Genomic DNA, 27,324 nt, shown 5'->3' on the forward strand with positions numbered 1-27,324 from the left:
GCTTCAGATATGGCTTAGCTACTGAACAACAAAAAAGTTTGAGAAGTGGCTGTTCCAATCACTGCAGCTACTATGTGTCTATTAAATTGATAGCATTAAGGGAGTTACTGGGCTGCAACTGAGCATACCAATACCACAAATCTGGATTTTAATTTCCCCATATCAATGACTATTGCATACATTTAGCTAGAAGTTTCAAACTTAAGTGGCTTAAGATATGGCTTTCAACTAACTCATCGTTAGTATACACAGGTTGTAACCACTGTCATATCTGAGATTTCATCTGTTTTTTGTTCTTTGTTGTTTTCTTTCTGGTTTTGTTGTTGTTGTTTTTGTTTTTAAGCCAAGCAAGAGCTTAGAGGCTATAAATGCTGAGGGAGATCAGGCTGTGAAGATTGAAAAAGCCTGGTTAGAAACTCCACAACTCACTAAGTGAGGAAGATCTAGAGGGTCACGGTTCAGCTGAGTCTTCTCTCTTGTCAAACACACCAAGAGGCAAATAATGTGTGCTTCATATATGAAATCATGATAGCTCTAGAAATCAATGAAATGTGACAGTCTTTCTTTTTAAAACCTCTCTTTGACCTTAGTGTTTTACTTGTTGGTCATCATTTATTTAGTTTTCTTCCAAACCTTTTGTTTCATGCTCTCTCTCTCCAAGGAAGTCATAATGTTTTAAGGTCAAGATCCATGTTTCTGTTTGCTTTGGATTGATTCACTTTCAGAACTTGGAACACAGTAAGCAGATAATCAAGGAATGCTGACTCTTTACTGCCATATGGTGCAAAGTAGTATAATCTCTCTAGAACCACATTCTTATATTCTTTGACAGAGCTAGGTATTTCATAAAAAGAGAAATACATCATCCTTTTTGGAGAGAGTTATATATTTTAGAATAAAGTATTTAAAAAATAAATGTTTTTCGTGAATGATATCACAATTCTTCATGTGAGAAATGACTATCTCACACCAACAGAATAATAAGTTCATTAAAAGTTTCCCAATATTTCATGTTTTTATAGAAAGGACAGTTTAGCAGTCTCACCAAAAGATGGGAGGAATGGAAAACTACAGTCTTCCTTTGTGTCCCCATGGACTGTAGCCATGGACTTAAGTCCGCCAGGCTCCTCTGTTCATGGAATTCTCCAGACAAGAATAACTGGAATGGGTAGGCATTCTCTTCTCCAGGAGATCTTCCTGACTCAGGGATCAAACCTGGGTTTCCTGAATTGCAGGTAGATTCCTTACTGTCTTAGCCACCAGGCAAGTCTCATAGTCTTCCTTAAGGGTGGTCAAAAATTACCTCTAAATTTACACTTAAATGTTCTAATTATAACAGCTGCTGCTGCTAAGTCACTTCAATCGTGTCTGACTCTGTGCGACCCCATAGATGGCAGCCCACCAGGCTCCCCCATCCCTGGGATTCTCCAGGCAAGAACACTGGAGTGGGTTGCCATTTCCTTCTCCAATGCATGAAAGTGAAAAGTGAAAGTGAAGTCGCTCAGTCGTGTCCGACTCTTAGCGACCCCATGGACTGCAGCCTACCAGGCTCCTCTGTCCATGGGATTTTCCAGGCAAGAGTACTGGAGTGGGGTGCCATTGCCTTCTCCAATTATAACAGCAATAGAAAGCTAATCCATTATCCACCTATAAAGCTTATCAGCTTTGCCTTCAAAATATACTCAGATGCCCACTACTCTTCTCCTTCAGCTCCTACCCAGCATCAAGCCACAGTCACTTTCCTTGAGTGGACCTCTCCACTGGACTCCTGATGTGTGTTCACCCCTGCCTCTTACAGCTAATTTCTGTTCAAAGCGCTTCTTTCACTTCTTGTCACTCTTTCTCTCAAAACTCTCTAAATTGAGTGTTTCTCAAATTTTACAGTGACCAACGCTGGAGAGGTGGAAATTTCCCCCCTCTACCTTTCTTGAATTCTTGTTGCTGGACTAATAATAGAATTAATACAAGACAGATTAATAGGAGAAAAGAAACATATTTTAATTCATGTACAATGAGGTCTCAAAAATAGGACCAGACTTAAAAAGTGTCCACAGCAGGCAGCTTTTATACTTTCATATTTTTTAGACAAAGAAACAATAAATTTGTGAGCTACTAACAGGACAAAGAAACTTGGGTTTGGAGTGTTCAGTTAGTGAAGAATCTAAACAGAAGTTGGGCTTGTGGTATTAAAGCAGTAACGAGGCTGGTGAATATAGGCTCCTCCTCTAAGTCCCCTATTTCTGGTAATATGGGTGCCCTTCCACCTTCAGATGCAAGCAGGCAGGACCTACCTTTAACACCAGAGATTTATTCAGTGCTTTCAGGGAGACAGAAAGGAGGGTTAGGGTGTCCCTCCTGTGTTGTGATTTTTTAAGTAACTTTTATTTAAACGAATCAAGTGGCATATTTGTGGGTAGCATGGTCTGAGCCCTCAAGAACTATAGGACATACTCTGACTTTCCTGCTCTACTCCACATGTAATTACTGTTACTTCTCTATAATCCACTGAGTTCTACCATCTGGGGCCTGGTTAGTCCTTGGCTAAGCAAATCTATGGTCCTACCTAGCCCGTGGCAGCTGACCTGCAAATGCAGCCACAGGCCTCACTCCCTCACTTCCGTTAGGCTTCTGCCCTCTTCGGAGACCTTCCCTGACCACTTCATGTAACACAGTACCCTCTTTCCCACTTCTCCCAACCCTCAACATTTTGCTTTACTTTTCTACATAGTAATAACTACAGCCTGGCATACTGTATTAATAAATAAAATACTGTGTTAATACTACATTATTTATATGAATAAGTATTTCCTACATAATATGTAGTATGCTGAATAAATAACACTAACACTACATCAATAAAATATACACATTGTTTCCTTATTAGCTGTCTCTTAAAGAAGTCTTATTATTTTGCTTATTATATGTGAATCCCAGGAAGCCAGGATCTTATCTATTTGGTTCACTTATCAATTCCTATTGTCTCAGTCAGAATCTGGAATAAATTAGGAGTTCAATTCAAATGAATAAGTACATATGCACAAATGAATCTATATTTACACTTTACCATATGTTTCTATTATTCCTACCATGTTAGTATGTGCATTTCAGAAATCACGTTAAGACATCATATTCAATGAGGACATGTGGTTAAACTTTTAAAAAAAGCATCTCTTCTATTAAAAATTAATTGTTCTGTTAAGAAACTCCCCCTCCTCATTATTATTTCAAAATTTATAGTTAAAGCTGGTAAAGTCTTTAGTACTACTTATAGGCAGGTGTTCAAGCTGGTTTTAGAAAAGGCAGAGGAACCAGAGATCAAATTGCCAACATCTGCTGGATCATGGAAAAAGCAAGAGAGTTCCAGAAAAACATCTATTTCTGCTTTATTGACTCTACCAAAGCCTTTCACTGTGTGGATCCCAATAAACTGTGGAAAATTCTGAAAGAGATGGGAATACCAGACCACCTGATCTGCCTCTTGAGAAACCTATATGCCGGTCAGGAAGCAAGAGTTAGAATGGGACATGGAACAACAGATTGGTTCCAAGTGGGAAAAGGAGTACGTCAAGGCTGTATATTGTCACCCTGCTTATTTAACTTATATGCAGAGTACATCATGAGAAATGCTGGACTGGAAGAAGCACAAGCTGGAATCAAAATTGCTGGGAGAAATATCAGCAACCTCAGATAGGCAGATGACACAACCCTTATGGCAGAAAGTGAAGAGGAACTAAAAAGCGTCTTGATGAAAGTGAAAGAAGAGAGTGAAAAAGTTGGCTTAAAGCTCAACAACGAAGATCATGGCATCTGGTCCCATCACTTCATGGGAAATAGATGGGGAAACAGTGGAAACAGTGTCAAACTTTATTTTTTTGGGCTCCAAAATCACTGCAGATGGTGACTGCAGCCATGAAATTAAAAGACGCTTACTCCTTGGAAGGAAAGTTATGACCAACCTAGATAGCATATTCAAAAGCAGAGACATTACTTTGCCAACAAAGGTCCGTCTAGTCAAGGCTATGGTTTTCCCAGTGGTCATGTATGGATGTGAGAGTTGGACTGTGAAGAAAGCTGAGTGCCGAAGAATTGATGCTTTTGAACTGTGGTGTTGAAGACTCTTGAGAGTCCCTTGGACTGCAAGGAGATCCAACCAGTCCATTCTAAAGGAAATCAGTCCTGGGTGTTCTTTTGAAGGACTGATGCTAAAGCTGAAACTCCAATACTTTGGCCACCTCACGCGAAGAGTTGACTCATTGGAAAAGACCCTGATGCTGGGAGGGATTGGGGGCAGGAGAAGGGGATGACAGAAGATGAGATGGCTGGATGGCATCACCAACTCGATGGACATGAGTTTGAGTGAACTCCAGGAGTTGGTGATGGACAGGGAGGCCTGGCGTGCTGTGATTCATGGGGTCGCAAAGAGTCAGACATGACTGAGCGACTGAACTGAACTGAACTGATAGGTAGGTTACTGTTTAAAGGCAGTGGCTTTCAAGCTCTCAATAAGATTATGAACCATGATTTTCCTGAGTAAATTGATGTTTACCTTTGCATTCTGAAACTTTCTTTTTTCTCTCTCTGTTTTATCCTATTTCATCTTTAATTGCATACCTACATGACCCACTGCATTGATTTTATGACCGAATTTTTTTTCACAGAACATGATGTTCAATTTGAGAAATGTAACTACAGGGTACACAGGAAATATGTAGAATTCCCAATGATTAGTATTAATGCTGTCACTGCTCATAAAAACAACAAAAACAAAGAAAAGAAGACTATGAATGCTACATTAAAACAAAAAAACTTTTGAAGCCAACTACTATATTTTATATCTATATATGATCTGAAATAGGTATACTATGAATATTAAATGAGTATTTGATATACAATATTAGATAAAAATGAAATAATGTGGAACTAAAATACGTTCCTAAAAAAGAAACTAAGAGAATTATAATATAAACGTAGAAAACTATTACTTTCAAACTTAAAACATTTAAATGTTACTACATATTTCCCCAGGAAGAATTGTAATTCTTAAACAGCTCTGCTAAATTTATCAGATTAATTTGTAACCAGTGGCTGCCAAAAATGAAGTGATAGGAACCATTTAGAGATACAATCATTCTCTCAGACAGAATGAAGATATATATTTTTTCTTCCCCATAAACAAATTATTCCTTGGTTGCATCAATTCTCTCCCAGGAATATTTAGCACATCTTTATTTTCCACTATATGCTTATCTACTACTCTATATAAAATTGGAAATATTTCCTTGTACCATTAAAATAACTTTGTAAGAAGTTAATGTCATCCTTTCTCTCTCGATCCAAATAAACTTTCAGATCCCCGTAGATTTATATTCCTAAACTCCTATTTGATTAGTTCACTATACAAACTGCTTCTCCTGCTATTGAAAGCCTTCTCAACTCATCTGTAAGGCCTTGTCCATCATTAGTACTTCTGATGGTCAGGGTTATGCATTAACTTCACCAGGTTATACTATCCAGTTATTCAATAAAATACTAGTCTAGGAGTTGCCATCAAGTTATTTTGTAGATCAGGCTTCTCTGGCAGCTCATCTTGTAAAGAACCTGCCTGCAATGTGGGAGACCTGGGTTCACTCCCTGGGTTGGGAAGATGCCCTGGGGAAGGGAATGGCTACCCACTCCACTTCTGGCCTGGAGAACTCCAAGGACTCCAAGTCTGTGGGGTCACAAAGAGTCAGAGACAACTGAGCAACTCTCACTTTCTTTATTTTGTAGATATGAATAACATCTATAATCATTGACTTTATGTAAAGGAACTTATTCTGGATAAACTGGTTGGGCTTGATAGAACCAATTTAAAGGTCTTAACAGAGCCTAACCATCCTGCTATGTTCCTGGAGAAAGAAATTCTACCTGTGGTAGGCTCCAGTTCCCGCCCAGCAGTTTTCAGCCTGTGCTTTCTTAGGGTCTTCATTACGGATTGCAGATGCCTGGCTGGCCAGAATCCCGTCCCCAGTTGTGTAACCCATATCTTGAAATAAATGTGTTTATATGTGTGTGTGGTGGGGGGGGGGGGGGTGTGTGTGTGTCGGGGGGTGGTGGTGGTACATTCTACTAGTTCTGTGTTTTAGATGGAACCTTGGCTGACAAAATACTTTACTAGCATTAGTATTTTATGTCCAGCACAACTCTTGTCATTTTGATGGCTTTAGGCCATCTTGACAGAGCTCATCCTCTTCCAGATGTCTCAGCTTGAAATGGTCATTCCACCCTTCTTTTGACCCTTGGAAACCCTACCTCACTCCTCCTTACATAAAATAGGAATGACTACCAATCTATGAATCTCCATAGCATTCTATTAAGTGTGACTTGAATGGGAAAGAACAAGATTGCCTTTTATGTGAGTTTTTTAAAAAGATATTTCCCTATGACATTAAGCTCTATAAGAATATATCAGCTATGTAATATAGCTCTCAAACTTCACCAACATCCAGTCAAGTTTTAGCAATAGTACCTTATACATACCAGTCATTTAATGAACTAATGAATAATGAAGTGTTATGGATACATTCTAATCCCAAAGAAAGGCAATGCCAAAGAATACTCAAACTACCTCACAATTGCACTCATCTCACACTCTAGCAAATTAATGTTCAAAATTAATGCTCAAAATTCTTCAAGTGAGACTTCAACATTACATGAACTGAGAGCTTCCAGATGTTCAATCTGGATCTGGAAAAGGCAGTGGAAACAGAGATCAAATTGCCAACATCCATTGATTCATAGAAAAAGCAAGAGAGTTCCATAAATACATCTACTTCTGCTTCACTGACTATGCCAAAGACTTTGACTGTGTGGATCACAACAAACTGTGGAAAATTTTTAAAGAGATGGGAATACTAGACCACCTTACCTGCATCCTGAGAAATCTGTATGCAGGTCAAGAAACAGCAGTAAGAACCGGACATGGAACAACAGACTGGTTCCAAATCAGGGAAGGAGTACGTCAAGGCTGTGTATTGTCACCCTGCTTATTTAACTTATATGCAGAGTACATCATGTGAAATACCAGACTGTATGAAGCGCAAGATGGAATCAAGATTCCTGGGAGAAATATCAGTAACCTCAGATACAGATAACACCGTCCTTAGGGCAGAAAGTGAAGAAGAACTAAAGAGCCTCTCGATGAAAGTGAAAGAGGAGAGTGAAAAAGCTGGCCTAAAACTCAACATCCAAAAACCTAAGATCATGGCATCTGGTCCCATCACTTCATGGTAAATAGATGGGGAAACAATGGAAACAGTGACAGCCTTTATTTTCTTGGGCTCCAAAATCACTGCAGATGGTGATTGCAGCCACCAGGAAATTAAAAGACGCTTTCTCCTTGGAAGAAAAGCTATGACCAACCTAGACAGCATATTAAAAAGCAGAGGCATTACTTTGCTGACAAAGGTCTAGTCAAAGCTATGGTTTTTCCAAGAGTCATGTATGGATGTGAGAGTTGGATTATAAAGAAAGCTGAACATGGAAGAATGATGCTTTTGAACTATGGTGTTGAAGAGGACTCTTAAGAGTCCTTTAGACAGCAAGGAGATCAAACTAGTCAATCCTAAAGGTATTAATCCTGAATATTCATTGGAAGGACTGATGCTGAAGCTGAAGCTCCAATACTCTGCCCACTTGATGTGAAAAACTGACTCACTGGAAAAGACCCTGATGCTGGGCAAGATTGAAGGCAGGAGGAGAAGGGGATGACAGAGGATGAGATGGTTGGATGGCATCACCCACCTAATGGACATGAGTTTGAGCAAGCTCTGGGAGTTGGTGATGGACAGGGAAGCCTGGCGTGCTGCAGTCCATGGGGTCACAAAGACTGAGAGACTGAATTGACTGATGACATACAGAAAGAGAAGCAAATCTTTGAAGTTATATTGACTTCAGTTTTTTTAAGCCTGGCTCTGTCTTACTAGGTTTGTGATAATCCTGTTGTTTTTGTTGTTATTTAGTCTCTGAGTCATGTCTGACCCTTTTGAGACAACATGGACTGTAGCCCGCCAGGCCGGGTTGCCATTTCCTTCTCCAAGGGATCTTCCTGACCCAGTTATCAAACCTGTGTCTCCTGCCTTAGCAGGTAGATTCTTTACAACTGAGCCCCCTGAGAAGCCCTGTGACAAGTCATAATATTTAAATTTTAATCCTCAGTTTTCTCTTTTGTAAAGTGATGATAACATTAATAATCATTATATTAATAATAAATCATGTAAAAATACACCAGAACAGTGCCTGGCATATTTTGAGACTCAATGAAATATAACAATTTTGTAATTATCTTGGATACGTTATGCATCAATTTATAAAATACACACCTACTGAACAACTAGAGTGAGACAGGCACTTTGGTAAGGCCAGTGAAACATTAAAAAAGATAAATTAATGATTGCTACCATTTACGAGTAGTAGTTATTTTATTCCAGATACTGTTTTAAGACTTCATATAACACCTTTCTATCTATAACAATTCTAATTGAGAAATTACTCTTATCCCTATTTACCAATTAACAACCATAGACATAGTAAGTTAATAATTTGCCCCAAACTACACAGCTAGTTAGTGTTGGAGTCGAGATTAAATGAAGGCAATCTGGTTATAGATTCTGTTTTTTACTTCTGTTACCCCAAAGTATTTCCTATGGACATAGATTTGCTTTGCAAGTGACATCTACTCTAAAAAGAGACAGAAAACATTTTCAAAAACAACTAGTAAATAATCAATCTTTAAAGTTCCACAGAGAAGGAAATTCAGAAAAAAATAATGTTCTTCAAATACTTTTAATGCTGCTTGGTCCACATGGTCTCACTCAGGAGACCACATGAGAAGGAATGGAAGCAACCTGCTCTTCCACATTTGACTGACCCCCATGTGGACGACGTTGCTGCCCCTCTGCTTCGTGTGGATGTCTTACCATTGTTATGGGCCCATGAATCAGCACAGGCAACTTAGCCATGTAGACAGGCGGATTGCCATTGTCGCAATGCAAAGAGTTAATGATAGCTCTAATTACAGTGAAATTTTTCCAATCCTTTATAAACTAGTTTTTAAAATGAGGTACTTCAATTGTTTATAAAAGTGAATAATGTCTGGTGCTTTCACATGAAGGATATAATTCTATTATGATTGATAACAGAAAAAAAAATTGAGCATCGGCTTTAAAGTTATAGTAGTTTTCTACATTAAATTTTTTTTCTATGAGGATTTCATGCAGTGTAGCAATAGCTAACATGAGGAATATCTGTGGAAGAGATGGGTAATATTAACTTGTTCTTTTTTTTTTTTTTTTTAAGCTGTTAAGTAAACTTTTCATGCTAATTCATGGCAATCAATCCTCATGTTAACTTTACAGGGGAATTCATGAGCATCACAGTGATTTCCAGTATGTTAATTTTACAGAGAAAGCATTTTTGAGCATTTTCTTTGCTGCACAGTCAGGCAGAAAACATATAGTTGCTGCATGCTAGAAAGCTCACTGCTGAGCAACCCTCTAGAAGAATTTATTCTAGATGGCCTTTTAAATGCTGCTTCCTGCTGATTCAGACTCAGATCAGTGCTTTAGAGGTTTCCCGTAGAGCTCTCCATTCAGTAATTTTTTTAGAAAAATTTTCCTGAAATAGTTCTTCATAACTAATATCTTTATATACCACTAATCCACTGTTCACTGTTCATAAAAATAATTTTACCATTTTCTATTTCCTCCCCTGCCATTTCTGAAGTTGCTTAAGTCTGGCCCACTCTCTTATTCCCAAATACAACTCTTTAAAATTCACTTCTGTCTCTTCCAAATTTAAACAGACTTCTCTGAAATCTACTCTATGTTTAGTGTTCATTAATTATAAAATAACATCTTTCTTTAAAGACCCTTCTGTAAATGGCATTCATTCATTTGGACAGTCTTCCAATAACAGCAGTGAATCAAATCTTTTAAGGCATGCAGTATGGATTATTTCTATTTATCTATTTAAATGCAGGACTTGAACAAAAGATTCATACAAAATATGCACTTTTCCTCTGTTTTCTTAATAATTTAAGCGCTGTTTGTCTCCCTTTTTTGTGTGTTATAATTGCATTCATTAAAACGGAAGCTCATTTCCAGACTAGTTGTATATTTGTCTGTGTAATGAAACATTAAGTACTTTTAAAGGAAACTAACTGGTTTGTTATTTTGTTTCTTATAGGCCATGATACTGCAAATTATTTTAACAACAGCCAAAGTCATTTGAAGAAAATACACTTGTGACTTAAACAGAAATTATAAAAAGACTACTTATTTAGGAAGTAAAACAACTTCCCTTATTATATGCTGCCAAATTTATTTATGCAAAGATTTTTCAGGGATTATCTACTAAGAAATATCAAAGCATAAACAATCTTTCTAAGATCAATCATAAACTAGCAATAATACTATAGCAAAATAAGATTCAATAATACCATAGAACTATTTTACCTTTGCATTATAGGGAATGTAATGTTTTGATAAAGCTTCGGGAGTATGCATCCATGTTTTGTCTGCAATGAAGAATACACAATGTTAAATTAAAACATAGGTTCTAAGGGTGTCATATTCATGCATTAGCATTTATAAAGAGTCTGATATGGGTGGGAGCACTCCTAATTCTAAGACAGTTTTGCTAAAGTGAGAAAGAATAGCTAGTCAGATATAAGAACAACATAACCACAAAGTAATTATAAGATTCTCTCCTTAAGTTAAAAATCTTTTTCTTTTATAAGTTTTCAAATAATAAGACAATTCTGAATTTTTTAAAGAATATATTTTTAAAAATCAGTTGGGCTATGAGTAATTATATCAATCATGTGAATAACTATGTTTTTCTTCTTTCACTTGATAGTCTCATGAATTATAGGTTGTTTTTGGTAATTACTTTTTCAATAAATAGTAACCTGCTCTTTACTCATGACTATTATTCTTTAGTATCAAGAATTGACAATTTGTAAGGGGACATTTTAACATTAGACTAACAACTACATTTATACAAAACTGAAATAAATCAATCTACTAAATTCACTTAAACATTAATATTAGGATAGTTTTTTAGTCTCCATTTAGAGAAACATCGACTGAGTGTCAACTCTCAGGTGTTTCAGATATAAATAATCTTAAATGCAGTAATTTGAAATTATTACACGATTCAAATTAATATAGTAGAATAATGAAGCTTCCCAGGTGGCACAGCAGTAAAGAATCCACCTTGCCAATGCAGGAGACACAAGTTTGATCCCTGGAGGGGGAAGATCCCCGTGAAGGAGGAACTGGCAACCACTCTAGTATTCTTGTTTGAAAAATTCCATGGACAGAGGAGACTGGCAGGGTATTATCAATGGGTTACAAAGAGTTGAACACAACTGGGCGATTGAGCATAGTAGAATAATAGAAATAAAAGTAACTAAAAGAATAGAAGATATTGAAAGTAATTTGTATTATACATTATCAACAATAATAGAAAATAATTTTTTCATTCAATTTTTGAATTTAATTTATATATTCCACATATCTTCCAAAACATTTTGTGGAACATATAAGCAGGAAAAAAGGAAAACATGTTAATGTTTACACAAATCAAATTTTTTTTTTTCAAACTGCAATTGTCTGTAGTAAAACTTCTCAATCTTCAAATATATTATGTCTTCTTAAGTGGATTTTTGTGAGTATTTTACTCCTCATGGGAATTCAAAAATTTAGAATCATTACTATAAATAGAATAAAATTAAAGACATATTTTTACCATGAAAAATATTACATAAGTACACACTAAAATAAAAATCAGGTTACTAACAAAGCATTTTTAACATTCAATTAAGAACATTTAAAAAGGATGGTAACAGAAGCAAGTTCAATACCATTAATATGTTATCAAACTGGGGGAATGTAAAGACAGAGAAAATGGCATACATTTCTGGAATTTTAATGATTTTAAACCATTTAAAGGATACTGCATTATATATGAAACATGTTTATGGATTACAATGCAATATTCAAAAAAAATTTGAAGACAAAACATGAGGGATCTATAAAATCCCATGCTCATGGTGCAATTTAGGGCTATTTCTGACTGATGAAGTGGATACGTGACAACTGCACTTGGGTGAAATATCCTGAGAAGCAATACATCCTAGGCTTCAAAAAGCAGTATTAATATACTGACACTGACGTGTAAAACTTCTATTTCATGTATGGATTTTCATTTTAATAATAGATTTTATGATCGGTACTGAATAGTGATATGACTAATTCAAAAATAATTTATACTTAGATGTGGAAAATAGTCTTGCACTTGCATATTAAAATAAATAATCACAATAGTATACATCAAAGTAATAAAAATACCAAAGACTTGCCTTCAGGAAACCTAAAAATATATCTAATTTCTTTTTTTACCCCTTAACACAATTACTTTCATGTCTCTTTTTCCAAGACACTAAACATAGTTCAGGAGGATGTAAAGTCTAACTAAACTTTGAATATGATGGTTCATTCCTATCCTGAGGCAGAGAGATAATTGCTTTTTCCTATGAGACACTATTATTTGAAAACTGATGATACTGCCTTTGTTATAGTCTCCTATTGCAGTAACCTAAAAAGAGGGTAGGTATATCCAACTGTTACTGGTGACAGACTGAAATAATCACAATATTAAATTACCACTGGATAAGCTGCAGTTGCTACAATGACAAAAGTTCTACACCCACACACCAAGTGCAGACGATTTAATGCGTGTTCATTTCATACCTCTCGTATAGGTAGTGCACTTATTAAACCTGAAAGATTTCCACAATGAGTCGTTAATGTCATTGTAATTTATACTTTGACAAAAGAAAAAAAAAAAAACAGAACAAACCTATACGCTAACTTAGATAGATGTGGCTGACCTTGAAGAGAGAATATAGATGATGGTCTCTCGTCATTTTATGGACCCACAGAAGATATTAGATACAGGGAATTGGTGAAGAAACAGGAACATAGATACTCTAGAATGTGTTCTTTTTCTTGAAATTATAAAATATAATCTCAAACTTAATAGTGAGCATTCACATAAAAGTAAACGTCAGCATTTCAAAATATTTGACAGGTGTCAAACCACTTTGACTACTGGACCAATGAATCTGGTGTTCAAAATGTATTTAGATTTAGAGCTCATCTAGAAAGATGCAAGAAACATCACTGTTCTCATATCATAAGAGTTTAACATAGTTAAAGCACCTATTTTGAATATATTAAATTTAAAACTAAGTGCTGATGGATGAATGGATATATCTGAATACAATTTTTCATGAAAAGAAAATCACTGAATTATATTTGAATATTATTGAAATTTCAAGTGCTTTCTACTACAATTATACCTACTCATCAATATATCAACTCATATGTTAAAGAACACAAAGTATAACTAGTTGAATTATTTAATCACATTTATTCATGTGCTATGTTTTGTTTTTTAAATTAAATTATTTTTGATATAAATAGAATATAGGATTTTAAAAATTCAAAAAGTGAGCTAACATAGGGAAAGAAAGAAGATATAAAACATTCATTAAAATGTAATCTATGATTATGAGGTTAGATAATTTTTACAGAGATCTTCAAAATAGTCCAAAATGATGCAATTCTAGTATATTCAGATTTTTTCAGAACCTATGAGCACTTCTGCCTGTGAGCATGCTAAGTTGCTTCAACTGTGTCCGATTCCAACCCTGTGGACTGTAGCCTGCCAGTCTTCTCTGTCCATGGAATTCTCCAGGGAAGAATTCTGGAGTGGGTTGCCATGCTCTCCTCCAGGGGATCTTCCCAACTGAGGGATCAAACCCACTGACCCAGGGTTTGAAGCTATGTCTCTTAAGTCTCATGCTTTGGCAGGCTGGTTCTTTACTACTAGCGCCACCTGGGAAACCCATTCTAATAACTATTAAAGCATTTGAAAAAAGAATCAGTGAAATGCCTGGTCAATTCAAAGAATACCAGACAAATTACTAATTGGGAGATTTAATAAAAATAAAAGAAAATTATGTTTAAGTTTAAGATAACAATCTCTTTTCCTTGGGTTTCTGAGAGCCAAGATGACTTAGTAAGTTTGCATGTAATAACTGAGTAAACTGGATATATGAAATAAGATAAGTTTTCAATGATAGAAGATGATCTTTCTTTGTTTAGAGTACAGTGAAATATATGTTGATACTAGTTATTGGAAAGATGACTTGACTTATATGTTTTCTAGAGCTATAATTACAGTTCCCAATGGTCAAGAGGTATGAATTCTCTCATAAAATTCCAGTTTTGCATCTCAAATTAAAATTCAACAGATAGTGCTATTGGTTGAAATTGGAGCACAGGCTCCAAGAAGTTTTCTTTAACAACTTTATTAAATGAAAGCATTTGAAGTGACTGGTGAACTTAAGGTAGAATTTCTGCACCGAGTTCCAACTGAATTCGAGTGAAATATTGATCAATAATTTTTTGATAAGGATATTTAATCATTAGACTTGAAAAATAAGAGAAGCCAAAAGAAATTTAAAGAAAATGAAGCTAAACAGGAAATAACAAGTGCTTCTGCTTCTTTATTCTCTACATCAATAATTTTCCTTATAGTTGTACTCCTACTGTCTTCAAGTAAGACAAATACACAATCACTGCTTACTCATCTTACTATCCAACTCTTGGGATTTCTCAACTAAAAATCACTCCAAATTCCCTTCAGATGAAGAGTAAATTAGAAAAAAAAAAAAAAGAGAGAAGATCTAGAAGTATCTTTAAAAAACATGATAGCATGTTTAAAGTGATGAGTTGTGATGTAAGGTTTTTTATTACTTTATTAAAAATAATTCTATATTTCAGAGAACTATTTCCAGACTTTTTTACTAGGTAAAGGGAATAAAAAGAAATGTGAATTTATTTTTGACATATGTTTTAAATCATAAGCAAGCTACAAAGTACAATAAATGTCATTTGCCTTACCCTTATTCTGAAAAATAAGTAAAATAATAAATTCTTAGTTTCCTAGGGTTGAAAAGTGCCTGAAAGATCTTCATATTACCTAATCTCTACTGAATACATTAATCGTCTGAACCATATCCAAATGTTTGAACACGTTTCATTTCAGAAAAGAAAAAGAAAATACTTTGAATAATTCCATTATATTTTGGCAAAATTTTATTGGAATTTTTTTCCTACATTTAATCTATGACATTATGATTTACACCAATCTTTATTAAACTTTGTTCCATAACCCAATGACAGCATTCAAACATTAAAAGGTCTTCAAACATTGCAAGACCATACCATGGGTTCTCAGCCATGCTTCCACTTGGAATCATCATTGAAGTCATCCTAGCCTTTCTCAACCAGGTATGTTACAATCTGTCAATCCTTTAAAGCAAGAACACACTGCCTGAGGACATGGAGTAGAACAGAATGATCTATGTCCTGGTTCAAGACAGTTCATTATTCATTCATTAGAAAACGAACTGGAATCATGACTTTTTTACCTCTGCATGCTTTACCTACATATTTTACCTACACATCGAAGTTTAGCTATGTTTTACCCACACAGCAATTAACTGCATTTTCTAAATAATAACAATATAGAAATAAGTATAGAAGTGTTGTATTTTCGGAACCCATGTTTGGCAATTAACAGTATCTTGTTAAGTTTATAGTGTAGATTATGAACTAACTCATCATTTCCCCCCCATATACCTATAATCCTTCCACATCTGTTATCTCTTCCTACTTTCAGTCCACTAAGAACTTGAGTAGCATTATTTAAGTATTCTCTCCCAAGTCATTTATAGTATGTTAAACAGTAAAGAGCCCAGTGCCCACCACCAAATAACTCCTTCTAGAATGGCAAGATACATTTTTTAACTCTACTGAACTATATAAAACTATCAAATTCTTCTCCTTCCTATAAATATATCATGAAATATTTTGTCAAATGCCATGTTTCCTTGCCCTTTAAGAAATAACATGCAACTAGCTGTTTCTTTCATTCCTGTACTGATAATTATGATATAGTCATACTTGTTTTAAATTTCTACTTTAAAATTAATAACAAATTTATTTTGTTCTCATTGCTATAATTCACTTATCATCAATCCTAATACAATTTCAATAAAAAGTGAAGTGTACATGCAAACACACACCTACACGTAAGTTAATTTAAATCACTATAACCTATGTAAGCTCAGGAAATTTAGTATTACAGCTATGAAAAGTGAAGTTAGGACTAACTTTTTAAGTCAGATCATTATTTTTCGCAATTTCACACCACAGAATAAAACTTCCAAAGAACATATTGTCATGTTTTCTGGACTAAATATATTAAACAACTCCACTCTTTGATTAGGCTGATAACCAAAGAAGGTTAATTAGCAATGTTTGCAGGTTTCTGTTCTATTCTAACTTCATTCTGGAGTCACATGATGTGATAATTGGAAAAAGTGATATCTTAACATTTCTGCTTGATTTTCACAATAATATTGAATTGACTCCCAGGTTCTATAAATGGGTACACTTACCTTTCTTTCTGCTAAAAGCACGATTCATGATGAGGATCAACCAAATTGATGTTCAGTTCAATCACACTTTATACCCTACAAAAACATAAAATAGTAAAGCTTAAATAAAGGAATGTTGACCAATCCCTTTTATGCAAATTATTTTAACTGCAAGGTTTTTTTAGATGTTTATAAACAATATTCTGAAATATCCTGAAGGACAATGGGTAAGAATAAACATAAGTATTCAATATTATGAGTGGCACAGCAGACAAGAACAATATATCAAATGGAATTTCTCCAAAGTTCCTTAATTTTCTTGTGTTTGTTTCTTTCATACATCTTTCATTAATTATATTTACTTGCAAATTTAAGAAAAAAGAAGGTTAACTTTTCCCTGAACTTGTCAGTAAAAAGTATGGTAATGTTTTGGATTATCATTAACAGCAGTGGTGGATAAACAAGTCATCTCCTTATGACAAGTGAATATCATGCCCCCTCCCCTCCATCATGCTATGCTGGGCAACTCTTTGCCCCATGATACTCCAGACAGCTGCTGCCTATCTTTTGAAACCAAGGCAATGGGGCATTTCCAGCTCCTCATCCCTGAAACCACAGAGGGAGCCTTGATGATCCCTGAATCGCCATCTGGATGATGAGCCCCTAGTCTTGAAGAACAGTGTGCATTCACAGCCAAATAGATGCATGGTCCTATCCTGTGGGATCTAAGAAATCTAAAATATTTTCATCATTTCATTCCATCAACATTTCCTTCAGGTGAAACCAGCAGTGTTTCTGTTAGAGTAACTGATTAGGTTACTCTAGGTCTGTGAATCACACAGACACTGATCTTATCAAAGGACAGTTTCTCCATTACCTGGTTATTCTCTGCTACATGAATCAACTGAGAATTTTCCAAACCTTTAAGTGTTGATTAATTTGTGCATAACAAATTTCTTTCTTTCTTACATTTTACGATAATCATTTAAAAAGAACCAAGCTCCCCCTTTAACATTTTGCTCAGAAATCCCCTGCAGTTAAATATCCAGTTTTGGTGATTCCTAGTTTTACCCTCCACAAAACACTAGAACACAATACAATTCAGTCAAGTTTTTTTTTTCCCCATTTTTTAACAATGATCACCTTCTCACCATTGTTCAAAAACATGTTCTTTTTTTTTCCCCAAGACCTTAAAAGAATGGGCTTTAACATTTGTATTTCTACTAACATCCTGTTCATGATTGTCTATGGACTCTCTAGGAAGATGGGGACTCTCTCTCCAGCTCTCTCCCTTTCTTCCTGACCTCTTACCAGAACTGTCTTCAGCAGTCCCTTCAAAGTACTCTTGGTTTCTTCTAGCATGCACGGCACAATTCTTCAAGCTTCTCCCCAGTATCTAGTTCCAAAGCTACTTCCACATTTTTAGCTATTTGTTATCAGTAACAATTTTCTTTTTTCTCGGTGTGGTCAGGTTGCCATAACAAAATACCTTAGACTGGGTGGCCCAAACAGCAGAAATGTATTTCTCACAGTTGTAGAGGCTGGAATTTTGAGAGTCATACTTTAGCATGCCAGCATGGTCAGGTTTTAATGAGTACCTTCTACCCAATTAGATCCTAAAGACTCCATCTCCAAATACCATTTCTTTGGGGGTAAGGGCTTTGACTTATTAATTTGGAGGGAACACAAGGATTCAGTCCATAGCACTCTCCATAAATCTACACAGCAATTAAAGCACAACAGAGAAATTAATCTTTATCATAAAGTCATTTTTACAGTGAAATTACTGCTGTTTATGTCCTTATATTACTACTTCTAAAGGAAAATTAAAATAGTTAACTGAATTATAAACTATTATTATTAGGCACTGTTTTGTAGATAATGACACAATAGTATCACTCTGTTATTCACCTCATACTTTACTAATCTTCTCATGATATACACTATTAATACTGAATATGTAGTCAGAAATTATTTACTGACCACCAGTGCCAGACATTATTCAAGATGCAAAGTAATATAATAAAGACCAAATATTTCTGTATCTGCCCAAGAAGTACTTTTCACCTAGAAGCTAATAGACATGTTTGCTATCCTCAAGGAATAAGTGAAGATCAAAAACTTGCAGAAAAAAATAAAAACATTCAGTAAAGAAATATAATATATCCAAATGTAAGATTCAACTTCTCTGGAAAAATGAAGAAACCAATACTAAGAATGAAGAGAAAATCTTAAAAGCGGTCAGAAAAGAAGACATTATGTATAGAGGAACAAAGATTAGGATTGCAGCAGCTTTCACATCTGAAACATTGCAAACTAAAAGACAGAGGAGCAACATCTTGAAAGTATGAAAAAAACTAAAGCTGGATGAAGAAACAGATCACCTAATCATATATGGGGAAAGGTAAGTGTGCCCAAAGAAAGGCAATGCCAAAGAATGTTCAAACTACCGCCCAATTACACTTATCTCACAGGCTAGGAAAGTCATGCTCAAAATTCTCCAAGCCAGGCTTCAACAGTACGTGAACCAAGAACTTCCAGATGTTCAAACTGGATTTAGAAAAGGCAGAGGAACCAGGGATCAAATTGTCAACATCCATTGGATCATTGAAAAAGGAAGAGTTCCAGAAAAGCATCTACTTCTGCCCTCTTGACCATGCTAAAACCTTTGACAGTGTAGATCACAACAAGCTGTGGTCAATTCTTAAAGAGATGGGAACAAAGACCACCTGACCTGCCTCCTGAGAAATCTGTATGCAGGTCAAGAAGCAACAGTTAGAACTGGATGTGGAACAACAGAAAGGCTCCAAATTGGGAAAGGAGTATGTCAAGGCTGTATATTGTCACCCTGCTTATTCAACTTATATGCAGAGTACATCATACAAAATGCCAGGCTGGATATGAAGCACAAGCTGGAATCAAGATTGCCAGGAGAAATATCAATAACCTCAGATATGCAGATGACAGCACACTATGGCAGAAAGCAAAGAACTAAAGAGCTTCTTGATGAAAGCGAAAGAGGAGAGTGAAAAAGCTGGCTTAAAACAACATTCAGAAAACTAAGATCATGGCATCCAGTACCATCATTTCATAGCAAATAGATGGGGAAACAATGGATACAGTGACAGACTTTACTTTCCTGGGCTCCAAAATCACTGCAGATGGTGACGATAGCAATGAAATTAAAAGACACTTGTTCCTTGGAAGAAAAGCTATCAACCTAGGTAGCATATTAAAAAGCAGAGACATTACTTTGCTGACAAAGGTCTAGTCAAAGCTATGGTTTTTCCAGGAGTCATGTATGGATGTGCGAGTTGGACTATAAAGAAAGCTGAGTACTCAAGAATTGATGCTTTTGAACCGAAATGTTGGAGAAGACTCTTGAGAGTCCCTTGGACTGTAAGGAGATCAAGCCAGTCAATCCTAAAGGAAATTGGTCCTGAATATTCAGTGGAAGGACTGATGCTAAAGCTGAAACTCCCAATTTTTGGCCAACTAAGGTGAAGAACTGACTCATTGGAAAAGACCCTGATGCTGGCAGAAGGAGAAGGGGACGACAGAGGATGAGATGGTTGGATGGCATCACTAACTCAATGGATACGAGTTTGGGTAAACTCTGGGAGTTGGTGATGGACAGGGAAACCTGGCTTGCTGCAGTCCATAGGGTTGCAAAGAGTCGGACACAACTGAGCGACTGAACCGAACTGAAAGAGTGATTTTTCAGGTCCATTTTTAATTTCTTTATAAAACATAAGAATATATTGTACATTTTTATTCTTATCTTTCTTAGGGATCCAGAAAGTAAGTAAGTAAGCAAGTAAGTAACTCTGGCTATGTACAAAATACAAACGGGATATGTAAACGTGATCAAGAAAACAATTGTAATTAATAAATTATTTACAATGTATAGAAACATTATTTAAAGCCAACTGGGAGTTTAAAATCTCTAAATAAAAAATTTTAAATGCATTATAAACATTACAGGCAGATGTCATTAAATTATTTTAATTTCAAATTTTTTGTAAAAATCAGTAAACACATTGACAAGTACTATGAATCCACTTCGCAGTATTTTACTCTATAAATTTAACCTTTTTAGCCCTGATTGTAAAAGAAGTTTGAAGCCAACAATCACTTTTTTAGAATAATCCATCATATACAAGTTTTAAAATTATTTACCAACAGAAATTTGGCAAATTTCCTACAGATATTTATAAGTCAGTTCAGAAGAAGTTTAGAGTGAATTTTTAAATGAATGGCAGTTTCTTGCTTTGCAACCTGCTGCCCAGGCTCTTGCTTTAAAAATTAAATTACACTGTTATGACTAAAGAAAATCTACATGGTATGAATATTAAAAGCTGTAAAGTAGTTGGCTCTGAATTTCATTTTTATTGTTATGAGTACATTTAATATCAAATTTTCCTGGAATTCTTTCAAGGTTAAAAGAAAAAAAAAGAAACCTCAAATTGATTAAAACATGGTTCATATTCATGTAACTCATACATCACTTTAAAATCCTGTTCACTAAGAGATCAGAGATGATGCTGAAGTAATGACGACTAATCATTAGATTTAATTCTGTACAGAAGGGAAAACCAGGTGAAGTTAAAATAGTTCTTTTCGTGTGAATGCATATAAAACACATTTCTTTTTACTCTCAAAACTTTTGTGTGCTTTTTGAATATATAATTCAAGATGGTAATCCCGAGACAATGTCAGACAATTTTAGATCCTGCATTAACTCCTCCACATTGCTAAATACTCTAAAGTAGCTGCTAACAATTGGAACTTCATTGCTTGCCATATAAACAAAATTTCAAAACTCCTCCTGGGAGAAATCGGTTCATTTCTGACACTCTTCTGGATCTAATTAGTGTCTACTGTAAATGTTCTCTGCTTAAATCTCCCAATTCTAAGACATCTTCTGATATTCTTCCTCACTGTATTTTAGGACAGTAATTTGCAAAGGGCTCTTTGCTTTTGTGGATCAGTACTAAGCATAGACAAGAAAACAAACCAGTACACAAACTGAGACATTTCACAGGAGAAGTCATGTGACATGTGTTTAAGAGGCTATACGTTTAAAATTTACTAAGAAATAGCAATGTTAGTGTCTTCTGAAATTCCCTAACTTGAGATATAAGTGCTTATCACTATTTTCCTTTTTTTTTTTTAACAATATTCACTCATATCTAACACTTATAAAAAAAATCCTTTGCCCTTCCACTAGCTACATTTTGAGACCACGTTATATGACAAACATTATAGGAATGGGCTTCCCAGGTGGCACACTGGTAAAAGAATCTGTCTGCTAATGCAGGAGATACAAGAATCACAGGTTTGATCTCTGGCTTGGGAAGATCCCCTCCAGAAGGAAATGGCAACCCACTCCAATTTTCTTGCCTAGAAAATTCCATAGACAGAGGTGCCTGGTGGGCCACAGTCCATGGAGTCGCAGAGTTAGACACAACTGAGGTTGATATTTATAGCAATTAGAAAGTAAAAATAAGTAGGACATGGTCCCTGCCTTCAAGGAATTTACCATCTTTGAGAGTAAGAGAGAAGGATTTGTGGCTCTACAGATGGGGAATGAACCATATAAAAGAGGTAGATACCCTTGAAAGAGAGAGGATGATGCACAGAACGGCTGTTTTGTTCACAGGAAAAGCTTCAGAGTGTATGTAAACAATCACTTTCTTAATGGGCAAGGGCTAAAGGTGAGGATGGACAAAGGTTTCAGGTAGAAGGGCAGAGCACTTGTGGTACATGTTGATTAGGGGCATGCAGCTCCTAGCTACACTGCTAATCGCCATCTGGGAGCCATCCACTGGCTCTCCTTGAGGGCCTAGACTAGTATGCAACACCCTTTATTAGCAATGGAGGAAGCTCTAAGAAGAGCTTTAGCATTTGATAATGTGGCAAACTCTTCAGAATGGATTATATATGAGAAAATCTTGACATAAAAGATCCAGAAATACCAGGTCTAGGGAACAACAACAAAAAAGGACCTGAATGTCCTGCAATGCTAAAAGTAAGGTCTGGTGACACTAGTGGTAAAAAACAAACAAACAAAAAACCCACCTGCCAACACAAGAGACATGAGACACGAGTTTGATCCCTGGGTCAGGAAGATCCCCCGGAGGACCTCGTGGTAACCGACCCCATGATTCTTGTCTGGAGAATGCCATGGACAGAGGAGTCTGGTGGGCTATAGTCCATAGGGTCACAAAGTGTGGGACGTGACTGAAGTGATTTAGCACTGAAGAGTAAGGTCAAAATAAAGGCTGTTGTTGTTGTTGAGTTGCTAAGTCATGTCTGACTCTTGCGACCTCACGGACTATAGCACACCAGGCTTCCCTGTCCTCCAGTATCTCAGGGAGTTTGCTCAAACTCATAGCCGTTGAGACTGTGACACCATCCAAACATCTTCGCCCCTGCCCTCAATCTTTCCCAGCATCAAAATGTTTTCCAGTGAGTCAGCTCTTTGAATCAGGTGGCCAAAGTATTGGCACTTCAGCTTCACCATCAGTCCTTCTATGAATAATCAGGGTTGATTTCCTTTAGGTTTGACTGATTTGATCTACTTGCTGTCCAATGGACTCACTCTCAAGAGTCTTCTCCAGCACTACAATAAGAAAGCATCAATTCTTCAGAGCTAAGTCTTCTTTATGGTCCAAATCTCACAATCGTACATGACTACTGGAAAAACCATAGCTTTGACTAGACGGACCTTTGTTGGAAAAGTGCTATCTCTGCTTTTTAATGCGCTGTTTAGGTTTTTTGTCATAGCTTTTCTTCCAAGGAGCAAGCATCTTTTAATTTCATGGTAGCAGGCACCATCTGCAGTGATTTTGGAGCACAGGAAAATAAAATCTGTCACTGTTTCCACTTTTCCACCATCTTTTTCCCATGAAGTGATGGGACCAGATACCATGATCTTAGTTTTCTGAATGTTGAGTTTTAAGCCAGCTTTTTCATTCTCATCTTTCACCTTCATCAAGAGGCTCTTTAGTTCCACTTTACTTTCTGTCATTATAGTGGTATCATCTGCATATCTGAGATTGTTGATATTTCTCCCAGCAATCTTGATTCCAGCTGTGATTCATCCAGCCCAGCATTTCACATGATGTATTCTGCATGTAAGTTAAATAAACAGGGTGACAATATACAGCCTTGATGTATTCTTTTCCTAATATTGAAGCAGTCTGTTGTTCCTTGTCCAGTTCTAACTGTTGTTTCTTGACCTGTATACAGCTTTCTCAGGAGACTGGTGAGGTGTCTCTTTAAGAATTTTCCAGTTTGTTGTGATCCACAAAGTCAAAGGCTTAGCACAGTCAATGAAGCAGACATAGATGTTTTTCTGGAATTCTCTTGATTTCTCTGTGATCAAATGGATTTTGGCAATTTGATCTCTGGTTTTTCTGCATCTTCTAAAACCAGCTTGTACATCTGGAGGTTCTCAATTCAAATACTGCTGAAACCTAGCTTGAAGGATTTTGAGCCTCATGATGCTGGCATGTGGAATGAACACAACTATACATTAGTTTGAACATTCTTTGATACTGCCCTTCTTTTGGATTGGAATGAAAACTGACATTTTCCAGTCTTGTGACCACTGCTGAGTGTTCCAAACTTATTGACATACTGAGTGCAGTACTTTAACAGCATCATGTTGTAGGATTTCCAATAGCTCAGCTGGAATTATATCACCTCCACTAGCTTTATTAGTAGTAATGCTTATTAAGGCACATTTGATTTCACACTTCAGGATGTCTGGCTATAGGTGAGTGACCACACCATCATCATCACTCACTGAGAGGCTACAATGAATCAAAAGGAAAAATGGGCATATACAGCCTATTCATACTGACAGTGAAAGCTATGAAATTTGAAATTTACTGACACTCTCTATTCTAAGAGGATTTTAAAGAAACCTATTCAGAAGTCATTTTCAGAGCTGAGTACTATTCAGTAAGTATCTGGTCAGTAATTACGGCAATATTGTGATATCACAAAACTCAGTACAGGGACTGAGTATCAGCCTGGGAGGGGGTACCAACACTCATCCCCTCCAGAATGAGGATAACCACAGGTCCTTTTTTGTGTCCTTTCAATGAAAAGAGAGAAAACTCCAGAGATGGAGATGTAGTGGAAACCTCAAACAATCTGAGCTATCCCAGTGGCATAATGAGTATCTCAATATACTTCCATAAGTACCTATAAAATTCTGAGCTAAATTTTGGCAGGCATATATCAGTCTGTTCCGACAATTAGATTGAGATTTTTCATGAAAGCTTCATCCAGTGATCAATGAAGCATTTCTCTCCCTGGATTTTCTTCATTATCTTATGCTCTTAATGGGAGATCAGTTACTTTTCTCTAAAATGAGATAATCACAATAAATTATGCTAAAGGAAGCATTTATAAAGATAAAACTCCATATCAAAATGGACATTATTACAATAGAATAAACATGGCTTTCCTATATGTGGACCTACAAGTAACCTGGTTTTAGTTTCATTTTGAATGTTAGATTTTGAAGTTCTTTGTACAAGTTCTACTTAATATTTCCCCCCTTTTAAAAATCACAATAAACTATTTCTCCCTTTTATTTTCATTGCCCTCAAAAGAATTATAGCTTTTTAGATCTGCTGTTTCCATGATTTCACCAAACACTTTGATATCCTTATCCTAACTGTGAGTGAGAGTGTGTGGGATCCAATCACTGAGTTAGCATTATCTTTGGCAAAACTGTCTGAATTCCTTTGAAAGACTAGAATAAAACAGCTTAACTGCTCAATTAATCCTATTAAAGTCTAGGACAGACAGAAGGGATCTTGACTGGAATTCATAAAATATATATTGTGTTAAGATTCAGTTGATTTCTATAGACAAAGCAACAATATAAAACTTTATATCTCAGTTTCAAATTTTTTTGCCTGTCAATAGGGTATTTAGCTTGAAAAGGATTTTTTCACTTAAATGTCTTGCTTTAATGTTATCTGTTTTGATTTTTTGACATGTATGGCAAGTAGTTTTTACCTTTATGTTAAATTCTAATAACCAAGGATTTACAAAAGTGCATAGATTTCTTCAAGAAAATTAGAGATACCAAGAGAACATTTCATGCAAAGATGGGCACAATAAAGGACAGAAATGGTATGGACCTAACAGAAGCAGAAGATATTAAGAAGAGGTGGCAAGAATACACAGTAGAACTATATAAAAATTCTTCACAATCCAGATAATCAAAATGGTGTGATCACTCACCTACAGTCAACATTTTGGAATGCAAAGTCAAGTGGGCATTAGGAAGCATCACTACAAATAAAGCTAGTGGAGGTGATGGAATTCCAGTTGAGCTATTTCAAATCCTAAAAGATGATGCTGTGAAAGTGCTGCACTCAATATGCCAGCAAATTTGGAAAACTCAGCAGTGGCCACAGGACTAGAAAAGGTCAGTTTTCATTCCAATCCCAAAGAAAGGTAATGCCAACAAATGCTCAACCTACCTCACAATTGCACTCATCTCACACGTTAGTAAAGTAATGCTCAATATTCTCCAAGCCAGGCTTCAACAGTACGTGAATGTGAACTTCCAGATACAGAAGCTGGATTTAGAAAAAGCAGAGAAAGCAGAGATCAAATTGCCAATGTCCATTGGATCATCGAAAAAGCAAGAGAATTCCAGTAAAACACCTAATTCTGCCTCACTGACTATGCTAAAGCCTTTGACTGTGTGGATCACAACAAATTGTGGAAAATTCTTAAAGATGTGGGAATACTAGACCACCTTACTTGCATCCTGAGAAATCTGTATGCAGGTCAAGAAGCAACGGTTAGAACTGGACATGGAACAACAGACTGGTTCCAAATCGGGAAAGGAGTAGGTCAAGGCTGTATATTGTCACCCTGCTTATTTAACTTCTATGCAGAGTACATCATGAGAAATGCTGGGCTGGAAGAAGCACAAGCTGGAATCAAGATTGCCGGGAGAAATATCAATAAACTCAGATATGCAGATGACACCACCCTTACAGCAGAAAGTGAAGAGGAACTAAAAAGCCTCTTGATGAAAGTGAAAGAGGAGAGTGAAAAAGTTGGCTTAAAACTCAACATTCAGAAAACTAGATCATGGCATCTGGTCCCATCACTTCACAGTAAATAGATGGGGAAACAATGGAAACAGTGACAGACTTGATTTTTAGGGGCTCCAAACTCCAATACTTTGGCCACCTCATGCGAAGAGTTGACTTGTTGGAAAAGACTCTGATGCTGGGAGGGACTAGGGGCAAGAGGAGAAGGGGACGGCAGAGGATGAGATGGCTGGATGGCATCACCAACTCAATGGACGTGAGTTTGAGTGAACTCTGGGAGTTGGTGATGGACAGGGAGGCCCGGCGTGCTGCAATTCATGGGTCGCAAAGAGTCGGACACGACTGGGCGACTGAACTGAACTGAACTGAAAATCCCTGCAGGTGGTGACTGCAGTCATGAAATTAAAGACACTTCCTCCTTGGAAGAAAAGTTATGACCAACCTAGACAGCATACTAAAAAGCAGAGACATTACTTTGCCAACAAAGGTCTGTCTAGTCGAAGCTATGGTTTTTCCATTAGTCACGTTTGGATGTGAGAATTGCACTATAAAGAAAGCTGAGCACTAAAGAATTGATGCTTTTGAACCGAAGTGTTGGAGAAGACTCTTGAGAGTTCCTTGGACAGCAAGGAGATACAACCAGTCTATCCTAAAGGAAATCAGTCCTGAATA

The 27,324-nt window shown here is 36.2% G+C and overlaps 1 protein-coding gene across 7 annotated transcripts in view; it reads right to left on the bottom strand.

Moving 5' to 3' along the window:
• The window catches only part of GULP1 (GULP PTB domain containing engulfment adaptor 1), a 329,999-nt gene that overhangs the window by 108,792 nt on the left and 193,883 nt on the right, over window positions 1–27,324 (bottom strand). For all 7 annotated transcript variants that reach the window (XM_070802458.1, XM_070802452.1, XM_070802455.1 and 4 more), the window contains 2 exons: window positions 16,577–16,651; window positions 10,494–10,555 (listed from right to left, as the gene is read on the bottom strand). In XM_070802458.1, the coding sequence (XP_070658559.1) occupies window positions 10,494–10,555; window positions 16,577–16,604 (90 nt within the window). In that variant the 5' untranslated portion in view covers window positions 16,605–16,651. The remainder of the gene's footprint in view (window positions 1–10,493; window positions 10,556–16,576; window positions 16,652–27,324) is intronic.

This window comes from Bos indicus, chromosome 2 (genome assembly GCF_029378745.1).
Source record: "Bos indicus isolate NIAB-ARS_2022 breed Sahiwal x Tharparkar chromosome 2, NIAB-ARS_B.indTharparkar_mat_pri_1.0, whole genome shotgun sequence".
NCBI lineage: Eukaryota > Metazoa > Chordata > Mammalia > Artiodactyla > Bovidae > Bos > Bos indicus.